The 24976-nt window shown below is 36.8% G+C and overlaps 2 protein-coding genes across 2 annotated transcripts; one reads left to right on the forward strand and one right to left on the reverse strand.

Annotated features, from left to right (window-relative positions):
- The first annotated feature begins 10555 nt into the window (after positions 1-10555).
- LOC122012662 (GDSL esterase/lipase At2g27360-like) lies at positions 10556-12253 on the forward strand. Its single transcript, XM_042569269.1, has 5 exons — positions 10556-10866; positions 10988-11364; positions 11438-11702; positions 11769-11982; positions 12077-12253. The coding sequence occupies exons 1-5, from the start codon at positions 10623-10625 to the stop codon at positions 12117-12119; spliced, it is 1143 nt and encodes a 380-aa protein (XP_042425203.1). The 5' UTR covers positions 10556-10622; the 3' UTR covers positions 12120-12253.
- Positions 12254-12989: 736 nt separating this feature from the next.
- On the reverse strand, positions 12990-14231 carry LOC122012664. The gene is made up of 2 exons (XM_042569270.1): positions 13652-14231; positions 12990-13049 (listed from the first exon to the last, which is right to left on the reverse strand). The coding sequence occupies exon 1, from the start codon at positions 14093-14095 to the stop codon at positions 13700-13702; it is 396 nt and encodes a 131-aa protein (XP_042425204.1). The 5' UTR covers positions 14096-14231; the 3' UTR covers positions 12990-13049; positions 13652-13699.
- Between the last annotated feature and the right edge of the window lie 10745 nt (positions 14232-24976).

The raw sequence follows: 24976 nt of genomic DNA on the forward strand, positions 1-24976 counted from the left end.
GTTTTGAGTTGTATGTGTGTGTGAGTCTTGTACGAGGTTTCTCCACCTCTGGTAGTTATCGAGAAGGAGTATTTTCTTAGTGAAGAGTGCTCGCATGTGTGGATCCTTGGATTAGTTACCTCTTCTTGAGGTGGATACCAAGTAAATCCTCGTGTTAGCATTGTAGAGTGCTTCATAGTCTTATTCCCTTGCCTATCGACAACAACGAAGTAAGCAATCAAGCGCGACGAGCTATTCACCCCCCCTTCTCCTAGCACATTTCGACCCTAACAAAAAACATATTGAATTAATGTGGAAAATAATTACATATGTCTTTGGGTTTGCTTTTTAATTATTGATTAATTGAATCGATAATGTACAGAGAGAGAAAAATATACATAAAAGAACAAAACAAAATATAAAAGCATCTAGTGATGGTGCCCTTCGTCACTCGCTTGGATCTGTGGTTGATGTCGGTTTGTCGGTGTGTCCACTCTCGATATCCTACAAAGCAAACCTTGTCAGTTGAGGATTGACATTGTCGGTGTGACCCTATTTAATGGTCAAGTTAGTGATGAACTGAGATGTGAGACTCATGTGCATGTGTGAAAAAGCAAAAGGGCTTGAAGAAGATGAAGAAAATTTATCTTCGTGTAAGAAAAGATAATTATACTTTCATTTATTTTCGTAAAACCTTATATAATCGTGAACAAGGGTGGATCTAAAATTTTAAAGTTAGGGGAAAGTAAAGAAAATAATTATTATATATTATATTCGAAGGTTGTGCAGTTGGGGTGACAAAAATATACATTTTAAACTACTTAATTTTATTTTATTCGTATAAGTATTAATCTTTATATATTATTGGAGATTACATATAATTTATTGATTTTAATTAGTAAATCAATAGGTTATGCACATGTTGAAAATATCAATTATGGCGTTGAATTATCTAGAATTAGTTCAAATATCAACAAATGAAATAGAAGTGGGCATAAATTATCAATAAGTTTAATATGTTTTTTTCGTCTTAAGATTATCAAAAAATATCAAAAGGACAAGGATATAATTGTCTTTCACAAAATTTTTTTCACATTTGACTTTGGTCAAAGGGGTTAAATGTTATTTTTTAAAAAAAGGAGGTAAAATGCTACTTGATAGAAAATAGAGGGGGATTAAAGGTATTTTTTCCTTATTTTTATGCACTTCTTTTATTGTAGTTAATATGTGTTTCTCCTTTAGAAGAAAGAGAAGTGTTAAATTTGATTGTAGACTATTCACCCCTCTTGTCGATCCACACCGATCCTACAAGTGATATCAGAGCCCGAACACTTTAGAAGGACTAACTGTCGACTAAAGCAATAAGAAGATGACTGAATCGAGCATTTATCCATCGAAGTTCGAGGGAGATTTTGCGCTATGGAAGTGCTAGATGGAGGTATTTTTTTAAAACAGACTTTGGGTGATCCTCTGATCGTCTGAGTTGAGCTCATCCAAACTCAACTCCAACTTTCTCCTCGAACATACTTCCTCCCCAACTTCTCATCCCTCGAATGCTCCGCGCGTTTCTTTATCGTCCACCGGTGTACTCTTCCGCAGTTTTTCGTCCCTCAGATGCACTGAGTCTGTTGACTTGTATCCCGTGTCATCCTTCTCACTCACTATATCTTCCGCTCGACTTCTTGTGTTCCTAAGCTCTTACATGCATACTTAGACACAAGATATCAAGACAATACAGATTCTAACTTAACTTTGTTCATCATATCAAAACCAATCTGAGTACTTATAATCCCCCCTCCTTACTGTGTATCAACCTGAGTTAAGATTATGATTAATTAAGACAAAAATAATACAATTTAAAACTTAAATATGACATTTATAAGTCCAAATGTTAAAGGAAAAAAAAATTGCAATAAAATAAGTGAAGTAACAACTCAAAAACTTAATATATAATTATTCTTTCCCTTTGATCATTAAAAAAAAACTAAAGGGAATTAAGCAAAATTAGAGTAAAAAATATTAAAACTTTTCTAGGGTACATACACAATTAACCCAACTCTATGTATTTTTACCAAAATTAATTTACAAATAAATAAATTTTTAAGAACTAAGTTACCGTTCTTCAAAAAAAAATTTAAAAATTATGTTAATATGTTGAAAAATCTCAAAAAAAAAATATTTGAATGTTGAATATATTTACTTGGATCATAACAAAAAATTCACAATAAACAAATTTTTATTTTGACTGGAAATAATATTTTTCAGCAAAAAAAATTATTTTTAAATTTAAATAATTAAAAACATATTTATATTCCTAAAAATCTAGCTAATTTTTTTCAACATTCAAAATATAACATTCCTTAGCATAAAAAACAGATTTTTAAAATTAATCTTTGAAAATAATTTAAAATCTAAAATTATATTTTTCAATCAAAAATTCATAAAAAAATTAGATAATTATCAAAAAATCTCAAAAAATTTTATTTTAACATAAAAGAAAATTTACTATCATATACAAATTAATTTTTTGAAAAATCAATTTTTGAAACATTTTTAATTATCAAAATTCATTTTTTGAAAGAAAATTTTAAAAAGTAATACAACAATAAAAAAAATTTGAATAATTTTCTGTTAGTAGATAACATTCTTTTTCATAGAAAAAGTTTTTAACAGAAAATATAGAAAATATGAAGAGCATGTATACAAATTAATTAATTTTGTAAGTAATGTTAAAAATTAAAGTAAATTAAATCTAAACTATGTATAAAAATTAACTTTAATCATAATAAGAATAATTTAGGAACACAATATGAGTTTTTACCTACTGGATTTATCAAAAAAATTAGTGAAATATTATTTCTAACTACTTTTATAATTTAGCCTCTATCACTCCTAATATATCAATTTAGTCCTCTATTATTTCTAAAATTTGAAAACTTTGAGCATGCATCATTCTTTTTCAATCTTTCTACTTGATCTTTTCATTTAGAATTTTCCAATTGAATTTTTTCAAATTCTTCCAGTGGACATGCTTTAACTAAGATCGTTTTCAAATCTATATTGTCCTTTTTCGATTTAATATTCTTAAATCTAAGTTTACATAAAGATATAGACATGAGTTTAATACCTTCATATAATTAGTGAGGAGGTAGAAGACATACCTTACTTACCTATCAGATTCGAAATTGAATGCTCCCCCTTCACCGCTGCTTTCCTCTGAAGTAGTTTCCCCTTTATCGATGCTTTCCTCTTAGTAGTTGGTTGTAAGTGCAATTCCAGCGTATTCTTCATTCTTAGATTCTTTTGTTGGCAACTCGTCTCATGTTGCTTTGAGGTTTCGTTGTTTGAATTTTCCGGTCCCTTTGTCTTTGTCTTTTTCTTTGCTCTTCAGGATCGGGTAGTTATCTTTGATGTGTCTCTCTTCAGCACAGTTATAACATTGAATTTTTCTTCTTCTAGGGAGGAACTTCTTGGTCTGCATCTTATTAAATATATTAATATTAAAGAACCTATTTTGCTTTCTTACCACGTATGCTTGCTTGCCTTAATCCACTGATGAACCTAAATCTAGTCCGATTTGCTTGGCTTGCAGTGCTAAGTTCTGACGTAACCCCTTTTCTTTTCTCAGTCTTGCACATTGAGTTTTGTGTAATTTCAAGGTAGAAAATAAACTTTATAAGGTACTTATCTCAAGATCCTTAGAGATGTAGTAGGAATCGATTATCAATCTCTAGTCCAGGATCCTCGGGAAGACATTAAGTGTGTATCTCAAGGTGTCTCGATTGGTTATCATTTCTCCGAGGTTGATGAGTCCGATGATCAGCTCTTTGAGATTGGCATGTAGTTGAGCAACCGTTTCTCCTTGTTCAAGTTGGAGGTTGCTAAGTTGATTCCGGAGTAGGTCTCTTCTTGTGAGCTTCACTTCTGAGATCCCTTTATACAGTTCTAGAAATTTCTCCCATAATTTTTTTGCTAAGTCGTAGTTACCGATCTCGTTGACTTCATAGGGTGGAAGTAAGCTTAGTAGGTGGAATTCAGCTCTTCCGTTTGTTACGAGGTTGTTCTGCTCCTTTTTGATTCACATATACTCTTCCTTTTCTTCTCCATGTTGATCTTTGGGTACTACAAAATCATATTTGATTATTAAAAAGAATGTCGAAATTGATTTTGAAAAATACCTCCATCTGGCATTTACATGGCGTGAACTCCCCCTCGAACTTTAATTAGCGAGTAGATGCTTGATATGACCATCATGTACTTGCCTTAGTAAGCTATTAGTCCTTCTAGAGTAGTTTGGCTCTGATACCAATTGTATGTCTGTGTAGGCTGGGCTAGATGAGGAGTGAATAACTCTAAAAATAAATTAGAGAAATTCTCTTATTTTTTGAAAAGAGCAAGGACTCAATATTAATTAAGCACAATAATTAAAAATAATAACATAAAATTAGTAAGAGGATAAAAAAGTTTACTTGGTTACAACCTAAATGGTTGTTAATCCAAGATAATGAAAAACTCAATTAAAAACTCTTTTGTTGAAGGCGTAGAAGTCTCTTACAATCTTTGAACACTCAGAAACAGCTAGGAAGATTAATACTCTTGTTGTTGTTTAATTTCTAACACTAGAGGGCTTTTTATAACCTCCTAGGATGAAGTGGCTGTTAGTTTTCATCGCTTGGAGGCGCCTCCAAAGAGATCTAAGATGACTCCAAGAGGATAAAGTTTATCCTCAATCCGATGGAATTTTATCCTCTCTAACAGTAGCTTAATGGCGACTGGAGTCACCTCTAACCAGTTTGAGGGCGGCTCCCATTAAAAGGCATGAGGGTGCCTTCCATCACCTTAAGGGTGCCTTCCATGAAAAGGGACGAGGATGCCATCCATCACCTTGAGGACATCTTTCACCAGCCAACTCGAATAGTCAACCTTCAAAACTGGATAACTTTTCCTCACTCTTCTTTGGGTGATGCTCCGAGCGTCCGGAGTTGAACTTGTTAGGATGTATACTAAAATCCTAGCTTTTTGTATGAACATTTATTTTGAAATGAGAATCACATTGGTCAAATATCTGCATTTAGTTAAATGCAGTTATCCATTTAATTTATATTGTAGATAACATAGTGTGTGGTGTCACACAGAAGATAATGTTATTAGTTCCTTATAAATTATAAATAGTAGCTCACAACCAAGATGGATTGGGATAAACCATTGGAATGATTGTAGTGTAATTTGGTATGAGTTTATCTTGATTATAAAATTACACTAGTACACTATGTGTGTATTGAGCAGGACCATTTGAGGTTGTTCTTTTTATACTAACTGCATAAAAGAACAAACCTCTGTTATTATGGATGTGTGTACTCTTAATCTCGATATAATAATAAACACGTATACTTAGTATTTATTTATTTAATTTATCAAAGGGTGATATTTATTCAGTTAAATCAATAGGTCCAATAAGTTGGGAAATAATATTATTTATATGGTGTGTTATTGATTATAAAAGGAAACTGTGTCCTAGTAATGTAGGTTAATGATGTCCCCTTGAGGAGCTCATAAGGATTATCATGTAATCCTGCAGGTGGACTTAGTACATGATAATAAGGTTGAGTGGTACTACTCTTGGAGCTAGATGTTAATTGAGTTGTCAGTAACTCATTTAATTAATGGACATATGATATCTTAAACACAGGGAGACTAACGTACTCATGATAAGAAGGAGCACATATTGTAATATGGGATTTGTACGATAATTCAATAATAACTCTTTAGTGGTATGAGTTATTATTGATGAACTTGAGTTGGGTGTTCGAGTCGAACACAGGAAGCTCAAGTCCATCAGGAGCAAGCCTTGCTTCCTACCTAAGAAAGGAGCCAGCCAAGCCTTGCTTAGTGCCTAAGCAAGGGTCCGGCCAAACCAAAAGAAAAGAAACGAAAAGAAAAAGAAAAAAAGTGGAGATTTTTTCTCAACAGAATTAGAGATTTTTTCTAAAAAGAATTACGTTGATTCTTTATTAGAAATTTTCTTAAAAGAATTATATTAATTCTTTCCTAAGAAATTTTTCTTAAAAGAATTATGTTAATTCTTTCCTAGAGATTTTTTTAAAAAAAATTATGTTGATTCTTTTTAAAAATTTTCTAAAAAGAATTATACTAATTCTTTCTTAAGAAATTTTTCTAAAAAGAATTATGTTAATTTTTTTCTAGAGATTTTTTCTAAACAAAAAACTATTACTTTTTCTCCTTTTTTATCTAAGGCAAAGGGTTATAAAAGGAGAGGAGGTTGTGCCACAAAAATCAACAATTCAATTAAGAAGTGATAAGTTTTTCTCCACAAATAAAAACCCTTTCCTTTCCCTTAAGGTCGGCGCCCCATTTTTCTTTTTCTTTCCTCTAAGGCCGGCACCCCACTTCTTTTCTTCTTCCCTTTTCTTCCCTCTAGGGCCGGCGCCCCATCTTCTCTTGGTAGTCGGAGCTTGGAGGAAAAGAAAACGAAGAGACGAAGCACCTTGGTGGACGACGTTTTGAAGGAGAAGAAGAAGAAGAAGGCATTCTTTTCTTTGCATCCTTTGGTGGTAGGCAGCTTGGAAACAAAAAGGGTTAGGGTGTTTTTGTCTTGGTAGATCGTCATCCACACGACGTCCAAGAAGAGGAGAGGAATACGGCAGAAGATCAAGAGGTCTTTGTCTACTATAAAAGGTACAACTAGTTATTTATTCCGCAGTACAACTAGTTTTGTTTTTTTTGTATGGATCCTGAAATACCAACACAAGAGCCTAGCGATTTTGTGTTTTCATTTTTGTGCTTCAATTTTGTGTTTCAATCTTGTGCTTTGATTGAGGTATCTGTAGTTAAACCTAAGGTTACTATGAGAAGTTTAAATATTTAATTTCTTTGAAAGGTTTTGTCTAGGAAGTGATGGATGATCCCATAACCAAGAAAGCCTAGTACCTCGTCAACAACCTGGAAGTCAATCATTGAAATAAATATTTAATCAATTTCTGTAATATGGTTTAACTTCTGAAGAACACAAGGGTTGAACTTGAAGTAAAAATGTTAAGTTCCGTTTTCAATCCAAGTTTAACTTTGAAGAACGAACTTGGAGTAAAAATGTTAAGTTTCATTTTTAATCCAAGTTTAATTTCTGAAGAGCACACGGGTTGCTAGGAAAAGTTTTGTGCTTGTACAAATTTTTGTACAGGGGAAACAAAACGGTATTCCGAGTAGCATCCAACAGAACTTACCTAAATCCAACTCCAACCTTCTCCTCGAATAGATTTTCTCCCTAGCTTGGCATCCCTCGAACTCTCCACGCGCGTTCTTCTCATCCACCGGTGTACTCTTCCATAGCTTTTCGTCCTTCGGATGGACTGAGCTTATCGACTCGCTTCCCGTGTCATCCTTCTCGCTCACTGTGGCTTTCACTCAATTTCTTGTGTTCCTAAGCTCATGCACATTTAGACACAAGACATTAAAACAACACAGGGCCTAATTTAACTCAGTTGATCACATCAAACCAACCTGGAATACTTACAAAAACAAGTGGTATCAGAGTTATGATCCAAATCGAGTCATATAGGTGGAATGGTGGCCTTGAACGAAGGAGATGGGGGCACCTATAGGAGTGAATTCTAAGCAACGAGTGCAACTAAGTCAAAGGTGACTAAATGCATGTTTGGCGAAAATCCTAGGGAGTGCACCTTATGTGGTAAAAAGTCCAAGTAGGTCAAGGACCCTTGACTAGATCCTAAAGAGTGAACCCTAGGTGATGAAAATGTTTTAGAGAATCGGAACAAGCCAATAGTGATTGGATACTTGAGGGAAGACCTAAAGCAAATTATAATAGTGACCAGATGCTTGAGAGGAGGCTAGAAACAAGTTAATAGTTATCAGATGCTTGAAAGGAGGTCTAAAGTAACTCAAAAGTGATTGGATGCTTGAAAGAAAATTTAAATCATAAGAAAATAATGATCCTTCGTTTGAAGAAGGATTATTAAAAATATAATTAAAATTACATATAAAAAATATATGAAAATGATCATGAAATTATACAGATGAAAGATATCCATATGTGAATTTTTTTCCGTCTAAAGATATTTAAAATTTCATGCCTTGTTTTACACTGTGATCATTAGCTTGTATTTGTTATGGATTTATGTCATAAATATTTTCGGATAAATATTTGTATTTTAAAATAATGTTTTGTGTTTATTGAATATTAAATTAATTGGTGTCGATATTGTGTGGATTTAGATGTAGTTACTTATAGTATTTTGACGAGTGTGATTTTGTAATTTTGTACAGATTTTTGGATAATACTAATTTAACGATAAAAAATTAATTTGGTCGCTATTTTCGTTAGCGACTAAATTATAACAAGGCTAAATTGGACGTTAATCGATTGTTAAATGAATTTAGCGACTAATTAGCGACAATATTTTCAGTTCCTAAGATGATTTTATATATGTAGTGTATAATATTTAAACAAAGCTAAAAATAATAATAATTATTTTGTTAAGTTTGAACCATATAAAATTTACGTTTGGCTAACTTGGCTAGTTAACAATATTAGATTTGAAATTGAACTATTAGATTTTTTTTCTTCTTACCATTAGTTGCGGAAACATAGCACTATCGTCCCCAATAATGGATCTAGAAATTACAAATGTACTGGGTTGATCTCGAGTTGGTAGAGTCCGTTCTCGAGTTGGTAGACTCCGTTCTCGAAGATGTTCGAATTCACTTCGTATGAGTACATTATCATCTCATTTTTTTTCTTATATTTCATCACATTTTAATTTTTTATTAAATATAATTTTATATTATTTGTGAAATTGTTAAATTCATTTATCAGTAATGATATTTAATCCATAAAGGTTAAAAATTTAAGGGTGAAGGTCTGGTCACTAACACAGTATTAGAGAGCATGCCACCAATGGTGAAATAGAGGTAGTTGGTTCATGAGTGTGACGTGAGGTCATGCTCGAGCGTTCGTACATGCATCCGTCCCTTGTTGAACATAAGTTTAGCTTGACTAGTGATGTGGCGGTCCAAAGAGGGCGCCAAGTGACGTCAAGAAGTTAATATAAGGGATGGTGGGACAGTCAAAGTCAAGGTCAATGCATAGTACATAACCCCTAGTAAATAACCCCTATTTTAACTGATCTCTATAGGTCCTCCCGATTAGGTGTTAATTAAGTTGATCGGACATAGACATGATACTCACATGTGTCCAAGTGGACAAGGTATATCCTTGGGATGCTGGTATGACTGATCTCCTATCTGATTTTAACATCTAATGCAATTGAGCCACTGATCGGGGAACTTATAAGACTCTCTTTGCATCGGGAAAATATCGTTTTGACACTATTTATTTATGTCTCGATGAATTGACGTCACCTACATTAAATATCTATTATTAGTGCATGAGTATCTGGGACGAGTATGTGGGAAAGGGGAACAATTACAAAGAGCAAAATAGTAATCTCTCTCATTTGATGATTTCATTAATTATGTAAGTATTATAACTTTATTAAATACATGGAAGGAGTAAAAATATAGATCTTCTATAATAGATGTAGAGGAAGATGAATGATCCACCGAAAAAGTATAAAAGAATAGCTAATCAAAATTAAAAAAAAAATGGTTATTGTTCTTCTTGCTAAATCAACTTTCAACTTATCTTTTAGGGCAATCTCTACAACAAGGGTCAACTTTGTTACTAGTATACCGATGGAGTCAACCTCGAAGATCTTACGATAAGATCAACTAGGTTGCCCAATCTTCTTGCTTCTACTAGTCTATCTAAACTGAATAACTTGTCTTAACCAGTTGGAACGAACAACCAACTCAACTACGTTTAACCTGATCAACCTAGTTTGTTGAGTCAGTAAAATTTATTATTCGAAGGAGAAATAAATAAGAAAACGGAATAAGTAAGGAATAAATATTTTAAGACCGATTTTGTTATTTAATATAAAAATTATTCTACAAAGGGCAATATGACAGATCAGTTAAGTGTGTAATTGGACGGTCAACTATAGTGTATCAAATGGTACGTCTTAAAAAATGGGCTGGGCTATAGCCCAAGACTGCCCATAGGTAGCTCCGTCTCTGGTCGTCCCTGAGAAGTGAGAACCACATCACCAGGCTGCAATAGTGATTTATCATTTATATGTTTAACTTTATGATTTAAACTTTTAACTATATGAAGGTATCGTCTTTTGGAATTTTATTTTGTGAGTTAATAAAGTTTTGAAGTTACTTTTCAATAATCAAATTTTACAACGCCATGGTTGTGTAACGCAGAACGTTATGAAGTTGATTCGCTAGAAACTTATAGAAGGAAGATCTTAGGTCATTTTAAATAAATGCACATATATAGAAATGTCAACTTTTAATCCATGTAAACCACAAGTAATCCCTATTCATTAATTCCACTCTTTCCGAAATTAAATTTTGCCAACGAAGTGCTCGCGCCGGCCCGTTTTTATATGGCTAGCCACTCACGCGTTAAAATTTTTTTGTTTTTTTTAGAAAAAAAACACGTGGTTCAAAGTATAATAAAGCCGCACAGGCGTCGTCATCCAAGAAATGTAGCAGAACCGGCCCTTCTTCCTCTGCGTTTTGGTACAGTTTCGGTGGCCATGGCCCCTTCCCTCTCCACCAGCTTCCCTTGTCTTGTCCTTTTCCTACTCCTCTTCATCGTTGCTCCAGCGGCTGGTGGTTATTCTGCGCTATTGGCTTTCGGAGACTCACTCACCGACACCGGAAACCTAGCTTACTTTGGTGGCGATGCGATATCAACCAACCACCTGCCCTACGGCGAGACTTACTTCAGACATCCTACCGGCCGCTTCTCGGATGGCCGACTCGTCGTGGACTTTATTGGTATATATTTGGCGATTTGTTTTCATTTTATAGCTAGTGTGTGTTTCCTTAATTCCTTGGACAAAATTGTTCAGCATCAATATATATCTCTGTAAACAAACACTATGGTATAATTTCTCAGCACAAGCACTGGGGCTGCCTCTAGTAGCACCCTATCTCGCGGGAAACAATAGCAAGGAGCACTTAAAGCGAGGAGCTAACTTTGCCGTGGGCGGAGCCTGCGCGCTTACCGATATCTTCGAAGCCCATGGGATGAACCTTGCATGTGCTGAGTACTCCCTCAACGTCCAGCTTTCATGGTTCCATGAATACCAACGCTCTTTTCTTTCAGAAAAACTAATACAACAATCCGTAACGCCGGAAGCCAAGCCGTTCTTCTTCCTAGGCGAGATGGGTATTAATGACTATTGGCACTTGTTGCGCCTAGACGGAGTGAACAAAACTAACATCCAAAGATACGCCCCCATGGTTGTCCGTGCAATTGGTGCAATGATAGATGTGAGAAATCAGCATATTTCAGATTGAAACACATTACTATCGATCCAATTACTCGTTCCTAATTCATTGGCAGAGTTTGATTCAAGGAGGAGCAGAGACCATACTAGTAGCTGGGATTTATCCATTAGGATGCAGCCCGGTGTACCTCACAGTCTATCAAGAAGACCGAAATCCTAAAACTGGATGCATCGACTGGTTGAACGATCTCATAGAATACCAAAATCGGCTGTTGCAGCGTGAGCTGGAGCGCCTCCGAAGAACTTACCTGCATTCCAAGATCTTGTATGCTGATTACTATGGCCCCGTAATGCATCTCTACTTACATCCAGCCACATATGGTAAGAACAAAACTAGCTTAGTTAGTAATCACTTAACTTGATCCTAATCATCGCTTGGAGAGACAGGTATAGACGAGACATTGGTCGCATGCTGTGGAGGCGACGGGCCGTACAACTTCTCATTGTCTGCCGTATGCGGGAGCCCACTCTCGAATTTGTGCAGCGATCCATCAAGGTACGTTTCCTGGGACGGATTGCATCTCACAGAGGCAGCTCATGCTATAGTGGCTCGTCACATATTGAAATCTTTTGATGCCAAAAGTACTCCCCGAACGATCAGGTAACTGATTGAATTCTCAGTTTTTTTTACCCTCTAGTTTGTTTTGCAGATTAAAATAAACATAACTATTTGATTAATTGATTTGAATATGCAGAAGCTTAAGGCAGGCAAACGAGGCAAATAATGGCGTCCAGTAAACTTGTAGACGCCTGTCTATGTTACAATTCATCTGATCGATTAAGTGCTTTGTAGTGAATAAAAGGATGCCTGGATCTTGTATACGATCATGCCCAAATAAAAAGATTTAAAACAACCAACTTTATGAAACATGTCTGAATGATGAGCATATATGTTAACTGTATTTGTCGTAAAATTTAATCTTCGCCTGTTTACTACATACATAACTTATCCATGTTGATTAAAATAAAAAACATTGTTCGACCCTGCCAAAATTGCTCCTCCTTTTGAAAGGTCTAGTTAAGTTCATCTAAAATGAAAAAAGATAAATATGATAGGCATGCACATGTATATCAATTTGACCACAACTATTACCTGCAAGTTGCATATGAAAAAAGATGTCATAGAAGCAAGAACACAATTTGTAAAACTAGAGGCTATGCTGCAGTCAAGCTCTGAGTAGAACATGTTTACTTGTTCTCCTAAAAATTACACTAACATTTCATCTCAGTAAATCACAAACTAGGAAATTATAGTACAAATATATATCTTAGAATCAATATTGAAATGAAAGCAACATAAATCAATGGCCTTTAATGAGTGAATCGAAGTAGATTTTTGCCATACAAAACCAGCATATAACTAGTATGTAAGTATGCTAAATCAATCGCCTGCAACCACCATCTAGGCATATTCTCCCAGAGTCAACAAAAAAATTTCCGCTCACTGTGAAGTTTGACAAATCCATTTTCAAATTTTTGAAGTCAACATTTCATAAATTTAGTAGTCACAGAAATTTAAGATCATTGCTAATGAGTATCAGTTTAACCAAGAACAGAATTATAACACACAGATATACAGCAAAACACAGTGTCAATCCTCAGCATAGCTGATGCTGAACCACGTGGTTTTGTAGCTATCATAATCTTGATGCGAGTAGAAGAGAGGAACTGCAAAAAAACATCTCATTCTGTGATGGTATTGTAGCTACAAGAACACAATTATAAGGTGTAATCCTAAAAAAGGATTGCTTAGCAATGTAAGAGCTTCATAAATTTACTCATCCATAAATTAATATGAACACTAGTAAAGAGGAAACCTATGCGCATCATTGAACATACAAAGCATGAAGTTCAGCTCACGGAACCAACTACATGAAAGCACTGAACTTTACAAAATTATTCAGGAAACAGTGAGCAGATGTCAGTCTTGAGCAGCATATAAGATAGTTACACAACCCAAAGTGAGGCAAGAATAACTTGAAGAAATAAAATAAACCCAAAACTAAAGTTTGATTCATGAAGAATAACAGGAAGAATAAATAATATTGTTCAGCCGAATGAAAATCATTCCAAGTAGAAGATTTAAGTATATCAAATTTGCAGTGAAAAACCACGTTGGATTATCTAGGTGGATCTTACAGCATGCGATCTGATATACCAAAAGAAGCATAGATCAGTATTTCATAACAGAGATGCAAACAAGAACTAAATCTTTCAAATAAAAAGATCAAAACGATCGAGCAAAAATAAATTGCAAAAAAAGGCCAAGCCTGAAGAAGAGATGAAAGCAATCATGTTGGATTTGTAAGATCCCAGGCTCAATCAGAGCGCTTGAGCTTTTCGAGGCGCTGGTTCAGCTGGTTGATGCGCACTAAAAGACCGGTGACGGAGAAAAGCAACCAGTAGAGAAGCAGCGCCGATGCGATGAGAAGAGCGTTGCGTTGGCTCTTGATCATGGATTTTTGGTGGCGGATGTGCTCGGTAGGGGTGCACGAGTTCTCCTGCTCGCAGGTCGGTCGCGTCTCGTACTTCCAATAGATGTCGGCAAGAAGGAATAGACAGAAGGGAACTACCGACAGGAGCGGCTTCAGGGCGCTGTGGACGACAGCGATGAGCCCTCGGCGGATGCTGTCAAGGAACGGGAGCGTGAGGAAGAGAAGCATGATCGCCTCTGCGCCAGCCGCATAGCCCAGCACCACCCACTCCAACGCCATGGGAGCGAGATCGATAGAGCGATTGAAGAAGCGCAAAGGCGTAACCCTAAACGAAGCAGATCGGGAGGAGACGACGGTCTATGGGAAAATATGTCCTTAGTGTTTCGTCCCTCGAAACTTTTTTGTTTGTCAACTATATCACTCATCCGTAATTTATTTTACAAAACAGTCTCTACCGTCAACTACTTAGTACTTAGTTAAAATTTAATGCGGTAAAAACGAAATCGTTCGTCTCCAACGTCCCGCGTATCAAACTCTAGATTATTATGAGGGAGATAAATCAAACCGAGAGGATAAATAATAGTGGGATGAGTTGTACATGGTCCAGAGATTTACGTCCCGACAGTCTTACGGTTCGATCTCGTGACCTCATATGACAAATATGCCACCACTTACTATTTCAGATGATCCGTGGGATCCTCAGTTAAAATTTAATGTGATGTACAGGTGATCACCACGTGAGTTAGAAAAAGTCCATAAAATATCATCAACAACCTTATTTTTTCATTTCAAACCTTAATCCCTAAAATTGATCGTCTCCTTGCTCCCAACTTCCTCTCGTAATCTTTCGATTGGTAATGATGTCTAACTCTGGGCGACGACAAACAAGAGAGCATCGTCGCAACGCTCAATCATAAGTGTTTTAATGTCTTTTGTTTTTTAGGATCGTGGAGCATAAGAGTCAATTATTCATTCATTCATTGTACAGTGCGTGTAAAGGGTAAATGTTGGTTAGATTAATTTAGCATGTTAGGTCTACCTTGCAATTAATCTTATAGGTAAGATTATCTCTATGTTATGCTAAATCTTATTTGGTCACGGATACGGATATAGCTTAAGGCCGGGGAGAAAGGAAGAAGAAAAGGTGGGGTATTTTTATCCGATCGTAGTTTAGGGCATTGAGAGGGAGAAAAAATATTGTTCACGGGGGATTTCTTCTTAGTATTTTTACGTGCGGGGTGGTGGTGGTGGTGGTTCGGCGTCACCCCGACAGCCTACTCCCCTCACACTGGCAAAAGCTCTGAGGCGTTACTCCTTTCGTCGTCACGCTCTCAAGCTAGCGCCGACGCCTCTTCTTCCTCTCTACGCCAATGCTGCCGACTCCTCCTCCCCCTTTCTCCTCACCACACCGCCTTCGGCGGCACCCCCAGCACTGCCGCCTCACGTTGGGAAAAGCGCCCCACTATCGCAAATGCCACCTTAGACATTGCCTGCTGTCGATGCGTGACGCCTCCTTGGCCGAACTGACCCTCTCCTCTCTTCCTCTCCCCCCGCGGTCAGCACCGCCTTCTCTCACCATTCTCCATGCTAACGCTACCAAGGAGCACCATCGTCACCTCTTTCCTTCCTCCTCACGCCACTCTCGCCGTCGACACCAGCAGACCTCTCCGCCTCATTGCGGGTCAAGTCGCTGCCATGCACGCAGTCTCCCTCTGCCTTGGCACGCCGAAGTCCACAGTCATTTCCAGCGGTTGCCGCCCTCTGGACCGCCGGTAGCCAAGTCCGGCCTCCAGTTCCATCTTTGTCGGCATTAACAACACCCCCCCCCCCCCCCCCCCAACTCCCTCCTCCAGGACGCCACATTATCGCCTCCTGTATTACCTCATCGGAGGCTATTTCCGGGCCATTCGCATTGTCGCATGCCTCTGATGTTATTCGTGTTGGTTGCTACTCGGAAAACCTATAGGTTCCACTGTACAAAAATTTTGTACAAAGGTCTGAACCTTTTCCTAGCTACCATGTGTTCTTTTAAATTAAATTTTGGATCGCCTGCGGAACTTAACACGTTTGATCCAAAACTTAATCTATTTGTTCTTTTAGGTTTTGACTTGGATCTCCTGCGGAACTTTACACGTTCGACTCAAGTCTCCTTAAGTTATTAATTCCATTAAATATTAATTTCCATAATTAGTTCCCAGTACTGACGTGGCGAGGCACATGGCCTTCTTGGATATGGGAGCAACCACCACCGACTAGACAAAATCTTTTATAGAAAGCTAATATTTAATTTCCTAAAATAACTTTAGGTTAACCAAAGAGAACAATCAAATCACAAGGAAAAGAAAAAAAAAACAAAAGAACACAATATCGAAAAACATATTCGAAATTCTAGAACGTAAGCCTCTTGTATTTGGTATTATTTCCATAAATAACTAGCATGATGCGGAAAGAAAAATTACTAGTTATACCTTGTAGAAAAACCTCTTGATCTTCTACCGTATTCCTCTTCTAACCTCGGACGTTGTGTGGGCAACGATCTTCCGAGAAGAGAAACCACCAACCACCTTCTCCTCCTAGCTAGGTTCGGCCACAAAAGAAAAAGCTTCACCAAGGAGGAAAATCAAAACACTAACCAAGCTCCAAGAGATGCTAGCTTTCTCTCCTTCTTCTTCTTCTTCTCCAAGTAGTATCCGGCCACCACAAGAGCTCCAAGGAAGGGAGAGAGGTTCGGCCACCACAAGAGGGAGAGGATGGCCGGCCACACCAAGGAATAAAAGAGGGAGAGAAAATAATAGAGGTTGTGTCTCATGAAGGCACCCCTACCCCTTCTTTTATATTCCTTGGCCTAGGCAAATTAGGAAATTTAATTACAATAAAATTTCCTTAATTTTCCTTGACATGAATTAATTGAGAAAAATAAAATAAAATTTCCCAATCAACTTGTGATGGCCGGCCACAATCAAAAGAGCAATTTAGGAGAGTTTTAATCAACAAATTAAAACTTCCTAATTTGTTTCCGGAAATTTTAAAAAATAAAATTTCTCTTTAAAAATCTCTTCATGGTTAATAAAAGGAAATTTCTATAATTTTAATTTTATTAACATGTGAATAATTTTAAAGAGAAAATAAAACATCTCTCCAATCTACAAATAAGGAAAGAGATCTAATCTCTTTCTTTAATCTTTTGTAGATCTTTTACAAGAGAGATATTTTAATTTTAATTCTCTTTAAATTATATCTTTCACATAATAATAAAAATTAAAATTAAATTTCTTTTTTAATTTAATTTGGCCGGCCCTACTAGCTTGGGTTCAAGCTAGGGTCGGCCACCCAATTTTATACCTAGGCCGGCCCTAGCTTGTTCCCAAGCTAGCTTGGCCGACCCCTATTGGGTGGGTATAGAAGGTGGGTATAGGTGGGTATAGATGTTGGAATGTATACTGAAAGCCTAAGCTTTGTAAACATTTATTATGAATAAAGAATCACATTTGGTCTAATTGTCTACATTTGTTTGTAGTTGTTCATTTAATTTATATTGTAGATAACATAGTATGTGGTGTCACATACAGAAGATGATGTTATCAGTACCTTATAAATTATAAACAGTAGATCACGACCAAAATGGAAAAAGAACAAACCATTAGAAGGTCGTAGTGTAATTAGGTATTAGTTTATCTTGACTATATAATTACACTAGTACACTCAGAGTGTATTGAGTAGGACCATTTGAGGTCGTTTCTTTTATACTGACTTTATAAAGGAACAAAGACCTCAGTTATTATGGAAATGTGTGCTCTTAATCCTAATATAATAACAAGCACATATATTTGATATTTATTTCTTTAATTTATCAATGGGTGAGATTTAGTTCGTTGAATCAATAAACCCGATAAGTTGGGAAATGGTATCACTTATAGTGTGTGTTGTTGATTATAGAAGGAAACTGTGTCCTAGAGATACTAGGTTGATAATGTCCTCAAGAGGAGCTCATAAAGATTGTCATGTTAAACCCTGCAGGTGGACTTAGTCCGACATGACAATAAGGTTGAGTGGTACTACTCTTGGACTTAGATATTAATTAAATGAGTTGTCAGTAACTCACTTAATTAGTGGACATTCGATATCTTAAACACAGGGAGACTAACACACTCATAATAAGAAGGAGCCCAAAAATATAATTTGGGATTGGTGCGGTAGTTCAATGATAGTTCTCTAGTGGAATGAATTATCATTGATAAAATTAAGTTGTGTGTTCGGGGCGAACACGGGATGCTTAATTTTATCGGGAGACCAAAACCAATTCCTTCTCTCGGTCCCTATCGTAGCCTCTTATTTATAGAGTTCTATACCCACCTATACCCACCTTCTAAACCCACCCAATAGGGGCCGGCCAAGCTAGCTTGGGAACAAGCTAGGGTCGGCCTAGGTATAATATTGGGTGGCTGGCCCTAGCTTGAACCCAAGCTAGTGGGGGCCGGCCAAATTAGATTTAAAAGGGATTTTAATTTTAATTTTTATTATGTGGAAGAAATAATTTATTAAAGAGAATTAAAATTAAAATATCTCTCTTGTAAAGGATCTACAAAAGATTAAAGAAAGAGATTAGATCTCTTTCCTTATTTGTAGATTGGAGAGATGTTTTATTTTCTCTTTAAAAATTATTCACATGTTGATAAAATTAAAATTATAGAAATTTCCTTTTATCAACCATGAAGAGATTTTAAAGAGAAATTTTATTTTTTAAAATTTCCGGAAACAAATTAGGAAGTTTTAATTGTTGATTAAAACTTGTCCAATTTGTTCTCCAATGATGTGGCCGGCCATTGAAGATTGATTTGGAAAATTATTTTATTTTTCTAAATTAAATCATGTCAAGGAAATTGAGGAAATTTTATTGTAATTAAATTTCCTAATTTGCCTAGGCCAAGGAATATAAAAGAAGGGGTGAGGGTGCCTTCATGAGATACAACATCTATTATTTCTCTCCCTCTTTTGTTCCTTGGTGTGGCCGGCCAACCTCTCCCTCTCTTCCTCTTGTGGTGGCCGAACCCTACTCTTCCATTGGAGCTCTTGTGGTGGCCGGATACTACTCGGAGAAGAAGAAGAAGAAGGAGAGAAAACTAGCATCTCTTGGAGCTTGGTTAGTATTTTGATTTTCTTCCTTGGTGAAGCTTCCTCTTTGTTGGCCGAACCTAGCTAGGAGGAGAAGAAGGTGATTGGTGGTTTCTCGTCTCGGAAGATCGTTGCCCACACAACGTCCGAGGTTAGAAGAGGAATACGGTAGAAGATCAAGAGGTTTTTCTACAAGGTATAACTAGTAATTTTTATTTCCGCATCATGCTAGTTATTTATGGAAATAATACCAAATACAAGAGTCTTACGATCTAGTATTTCGAATATGTTTTTCGATGTTGTGTTCTTTGTGATTTGATTGTTCTCTTTGGTTAACCTAAAGTTATTTTAGGAAATTAAATATTAGCTTTCTATAAAAGGTTTTGTCTAGTCGGTGGTGGTTGCTCCCATATCCAAGAAGGTCATGTGCCTCGCCACGTCAGTACTGGGAACCAATTATGGAAATTAATATTTAATGGAATTAATAACTTAAGGAGACTTGGGTCGAACGTGTTAAGTTTCGCAGGAGATCCAAGTCAAAACCTAAAAGAACAAATAGATTAAGTTTTGGATCAAACGTGTTAAGTTCCGCAGGCGATCCAAAATTTAATTTAAAAGAACACATGGTAGCTAGGAAAAGGTTCGGACCTTTATACAAAATTTTTGTACAGTGGAACCTCTAGGTTTTCGAGTAGCAACCAACAATTGTTATCGAGCTAGGGTTTTGCCTCTGTATTTGGTATTTAGTTTAATTATGCATGTCATACATAATTTAGGCGGGATAATAGTAGGATGTGCTAACTTTGTGGATGCAGGATCCAACTATTATGGCTTTTAGTTAATTATGTGTGATTGGACCCTTGGACATGTCAAGGGCAATTTATATGTGTGTGCATGATTGTATTAAAATACAGCAGGAGCTGTATTTAGTTTTATTAGGATTTTATTTTTGATCTAGATACATGTACATTCCTTTTATGGAATATAGGATCAAAAATGTAAAATTCTATTTATGTCGTGGATCGAATCTTGCAAAGCGTGGAACCTTCTAAGGACCAGAGGCGCAGCGGAACTAGGAGCAAGATGGATGCGACAGCTAGACCCGGAGGCGGTGGCCAAATATGGCAGCAGCTTGGGATGACAACACACGGAGGACAATTTAGAGATAAAAGCCATAATAGTTGAAAATTAAATTTTCTATTTATTGCTTTTATATTGTGCTGTGTGTGCATGTTAGTTTACAAGTTTAGTAGGCTAGCATAGTTAAAATTCCTCATTTATAAATAACTAAGTGGGAGAGGGATTTTTAAATAAATCCCATGGTCTCCATTACTGGTTTGTAAGTGATGCAAACAAGCTTGCGCGTTGGCTCTGAGTGCCTTCCTCCATAACGGATGAGCTTGTTTGTGGATCACTAGAACAGACTTCCATTTTTGGATGACTATAGGAAATTAATTAAGAGCGTGTGATCTTCCCCAACGGAAGGGGCATAATCTTATTAATGGACTTAGTGTCAAGTAATGGTATACACTTAGACACATCTAATAGTATCCTCCCCAACGGAGTCACTACTATTATTTGTGTGACCAAATAATACCAACTATTAATTTTATTTGTCAAAAGTTAGGTTGACAAGATAATAAAATTAATGGGTTAAAACCCTCCTTTACAAATGTTGAATTTGTATACGTCCACACTAACGTGGCATACAAAATTCACGGTGTGATGAGGTGTTGGTTAATTTAAAATAGTATTGTTTGAGGAATCAATATTATTCTAAATTTAGAGTTCTGACCAAAAGTTATTTGTGATTCTTAGGATGACTTTCAACCCACTGTCCATCATACTTCAACAAAATAGACTTACTGGACCTAATTACATAGATTGGAAAAGGAACCTGGACATTATTCTGACTGCTGAAAGCTATAAATTTGTACTGACTGAACCTTGTCCTGATGCACCCACTGGTGAATCTACCCAAGAGGAGATTGAATATCATAAGAGATGGGTAAAGGCAGATGAGATGGCGCGGTGTTACATTTTGGCTTCAATGTCAAATGTATTGCAACATCAGCATCAAGATTTACCAACAGCTTATGATATTATGAACAATCTCAATGAGCTCTTTGGTCATCAGGATAGGGCTTCTAGACAAGAAGCTATGAGAAAGATAATGACAGCCACCATGCAAGAGGGTACTCCTGTAAGGGATCATATCCTAAAGATGATGGCTTATCTGAACGAGATACAGATCCTTGGAGGAGAAATTGATGGGGAAACCCAGATCGATATGATCCTCCAAACGCTACCTAGAAGTTTTGAGCAATTCCGCCTGAACTATAATATGAATAAAAGGATTTATTCATTAGGGGAACTACTCACAGAACTTCAAGCAGCAGAAGGATTATTTCGTCACAATTCTCAGATTCACTTTGCTGAAAATGGTTCTACTTCTAAACCGAAAGGAAAGAAGAAGAAGAAACAAGTTGGCTCAAGAAAGAAAGTGAATAAATCTCAAAGTACGGGATTAAAGTTGGAGTGAAGAAGCCGAAGGGCAAGTGCTTCATCTGCAAGGAGCTAGACATTGGGGCTGTCCTCGTAGGAACCAAAACAAAGGTATATCTCATGCTCGTTGTTGAAACATGTTTAGTGTTGTTATCTACCGGCACTGTGTAGATACGGAGCCATGATCATGTCTGCAATTCTTGCAGGGGTTCCGAAACCCGACGACTATCTAAAGGGAGATTACCGTCTCATGGGCAATGCTACTAAGGTGGCAACTGTTGCAGACGTCTACTTGTCTTTTAGTAGAAATAGAAATTTGGTTTTAAGAAATTGTCTTTATGTACCCGGTTTAGAAAGAATTTAATTTCAGGTTCTAAACTGTTTATAGATGGATATTCAGTTTCTTTCAAGAACGATGTAGTTATTAAAAGAAATAAAGTGATTATCCGTTGGTGCATTAGTTGGCAATTTGTATATTTTAAATCAATTTCTTCCACAAAGCAAAACATGGAAATTTATAATTCATCTTCTAATTCTAATAAGAGAAAAGAACCTTGAAATGAACCAAGCATATCTTTGGCATCTAAGACTTGGTCATATTAATTTAAGTAGGATTCAGAGGCTTATAGCCGATGGACTTTTGAGTTCATTAGAGTTGGAAAATTTTCCAACTTGTGAATCTTGCTTAGAAGGTAAAATGACCAAGAGGCCATTCAAGGCCAAGGGGTATAGAGCCAAAGAAGTGTTAGAGTTGGTTCACTCTGATTTGTGTGGTCCTATGTCTGTCCAGGCAAGAGGAGGTTTTGAATATTTTGTCTCTTTCATAGACGATTATTCAAGATATGGATACATTTACCTAATGCGCCGCAAGTCCGAGTGCTTTGACAAGTTCAAAGAATACAAGGCTGATGTGGAGAAACGATTAGGTAAAAGTATCAAGACACTACGATCTGATCGTGGTGGCGAATACCTCTTAGGAGAGTTTAGGAATTACTTATCAGAGGCTGGGATTCAATCCCAATTGTCTGCACCTGGAACACCCCAACAGAATGGTGTAGCAGAACGAAGGAATAGGATTCTTATGGAAATGGTTAGATCGATGATGAGTTATTTAGAATTACCAAATTCGTTTTGGGGATATGCTCTGGAAACAGCAGTATACGTTCTGAACTTAGTACCTTCTAAATCAGTTTCTTCTACTCCCATAGAATTGAGGAATGGGCGAAAACCCAGTCTAAGACATATTCAGATTTGGGGTAGTCCAGCACATGTGCTGAAACCAGATGCTGATAAGTTAGAATCTCGTACAGAAGTTCGCGTGTTTGTAGGATATCCCAAAGGAACGAAAGGTGGTTTATTTTATAGTCCTAAAGACCAGAAGATCATTGTTAGCACCAATGCCCAGTTTTTAGAAGAAGACTATATAATGGATCACAAGCCCAGTAGTAAAGTTGTTTTAGAAGAACTTAGAGAGGACATGTCTACTTCAGTACCAACAGTACAAGATGAAGTACCACAAGAGGCTGCAACACGTGTCACACATGATACACAACCACAGATAGTGCCTCGTCGTAGTGGGAGGGTTATGAGGCAGCCTGAAAGATTCATGTTTTTGGGAGAGTCTTCGGACTTGATCCCGGGTAAACATGAACCTGATCCCCGGTCATATGAGAAAGCACTCCAAGATATAGATGCAAGATCTTGGCAAAAGGCAATGAATTCAAATAGAGTCCATGTACTCTAATAAGGTTTGGGAGCTTGTAGAACCACGATGGTGTAAAAGCCGTTGGATGCAAGTGGATCTACAAAGGAAAAGAGGCAGACGGAAGGTAGAAACCTTCAAAGCTAGGCTTGTTGCAAAAGGGTACACTCAAAAGAGGGAATCGATTATGAGGAGACCTTTTCACCGAGCCATGCTTAAGTCTATCCGGATACTCTTATCCATTCGCTCACATGGATTATGAGATTTGGCAAATGGATGTCAAGATGCTTTCCTTAATGGAAGTTTTGAAGAGAACATCCATATGAAGCAACCGAAGGGTTCATTGAAAAGGCAAAGAGCATCTAGTGTGCAAGCTTAATCGGTCCATTTATGGATGAAGCAAGCTTCAAGTCTTGGAACATCCGGTTTAATGAAGTAATCCACCATATGGATTTATTCAAAGTCCGGATGAGTCTTGTATATAAGAAGTGTAACGGAAACGTGGTGGTATTTCTTGTACTATACGTAGATGATATTTTGTTAATTGGCAACAATGTCAAGGTATTATCGGACGTAAGGGTATGGTTGTCCAAACAATTTGATATGAAGGACTTAGGAGAATGTGCACATTCTTGGGATCAAAGTTATAAGGGATCGTAAGAAAAGAATATTGTGTCTATCCCAAGCTTCATATATAGATACAATCCTTGCTCGCTTTAGCATGCAGGATTCCAAGAAAGGTTTCTTACCTTTAGACATGGAGTAGCTCTATCTAAAGAGATGTCTCCAAAGACATCAAAAGAGATAGAGGACATGAAAGCGGTTCCTTATGCTCGGTGAGGGAAGCCTAATGTATGCAATGTTATGTACGAGACCGATATCATTTCTGGGCATGGTCACAGATATCGAGTAACTCGACAAGGACATTGGATCGGTAAAGCATATATGAAGTACCCGAGAAGGACTAGAGATTATATGCTAGTTTACCAAGCAGACGATCTGCCTCCATGGGTTACATGATTGATTTTCAATCGATAGGGATAATGAAGTCTACATCAAGCTATGTGTTTACTTTAGAGGTGGAGCCATTTCATGGAGGAGTGTTAAGCGAATGCGCTTCGACTCAACCATGGAAGTCGAATATGGCGACCTCCGAGGCGCTAAAGAAGCGATGGCTCAGAACTTAATGGACTAAGATGTGATTCTGGTTTGCCCAAAATCATCACAATTTATTGTGATAATAGTGATGCAGTTGCAAACTCGAAGGAACCACGAGCCCATAAGGCAAGTAAACATATAGAGCGCAAGTACCACCTGATACGAGATATTGTGAAGCGAGGAGAAGTTGTCATCGCCAAGATTGCATCAACGGATAACCTGGCAGATCCTTTCACTAAGGCCCTTCCGGCGAAAGCTTTCGATCGGCATGTGGAGGGAATGGGAATCAGATGTATGGTAGAAGATATGGCAGCTTAGTCATTAGTATAAGTGGGAGATTGTTGGAGTGTATACTGAAAGCCTAAGCTTTGTAAACATTTATTATGAATAAAGAATCACATTTGGTCTAATTGTCTACATTTGTTTGTAGTTGTTCATTTAATTTATATTGTAGATAACATAGTATGTGGTGTCACATACAGAAGATGATGTTATCAGTACCTTATAAATTATAAACAGTAGCTCACGACCAAAATGGAAAAGGAACAAACCATTAGAAGGTCGTAGTGTAATTAGGTATTAGTTTATCTTGACTATATAATTACACTAGTACACTCAGAGTGTATTGAGTAGGACCATTTGAGGTCGTTTCTTTTATACTGATTTTATAAAGGAACAAAGAC

Source organism: Zingiber officinale, chromosome 8A, assembly GCF_018446385.1.
Source record: "Zingiber officinale cultivar Zhangliang chromosome 8A, Zo_v1.1, whole genome shotgun sequence".
In the NCBI taxonomy this organism is placed as follows: domain Eukaryota; kingdom Viridiplantae; phylum Streptophyta; class Magnoliopsida; order Zingiberales; family Zingiberaceae; genus Zingiber; species Zingiber officinale.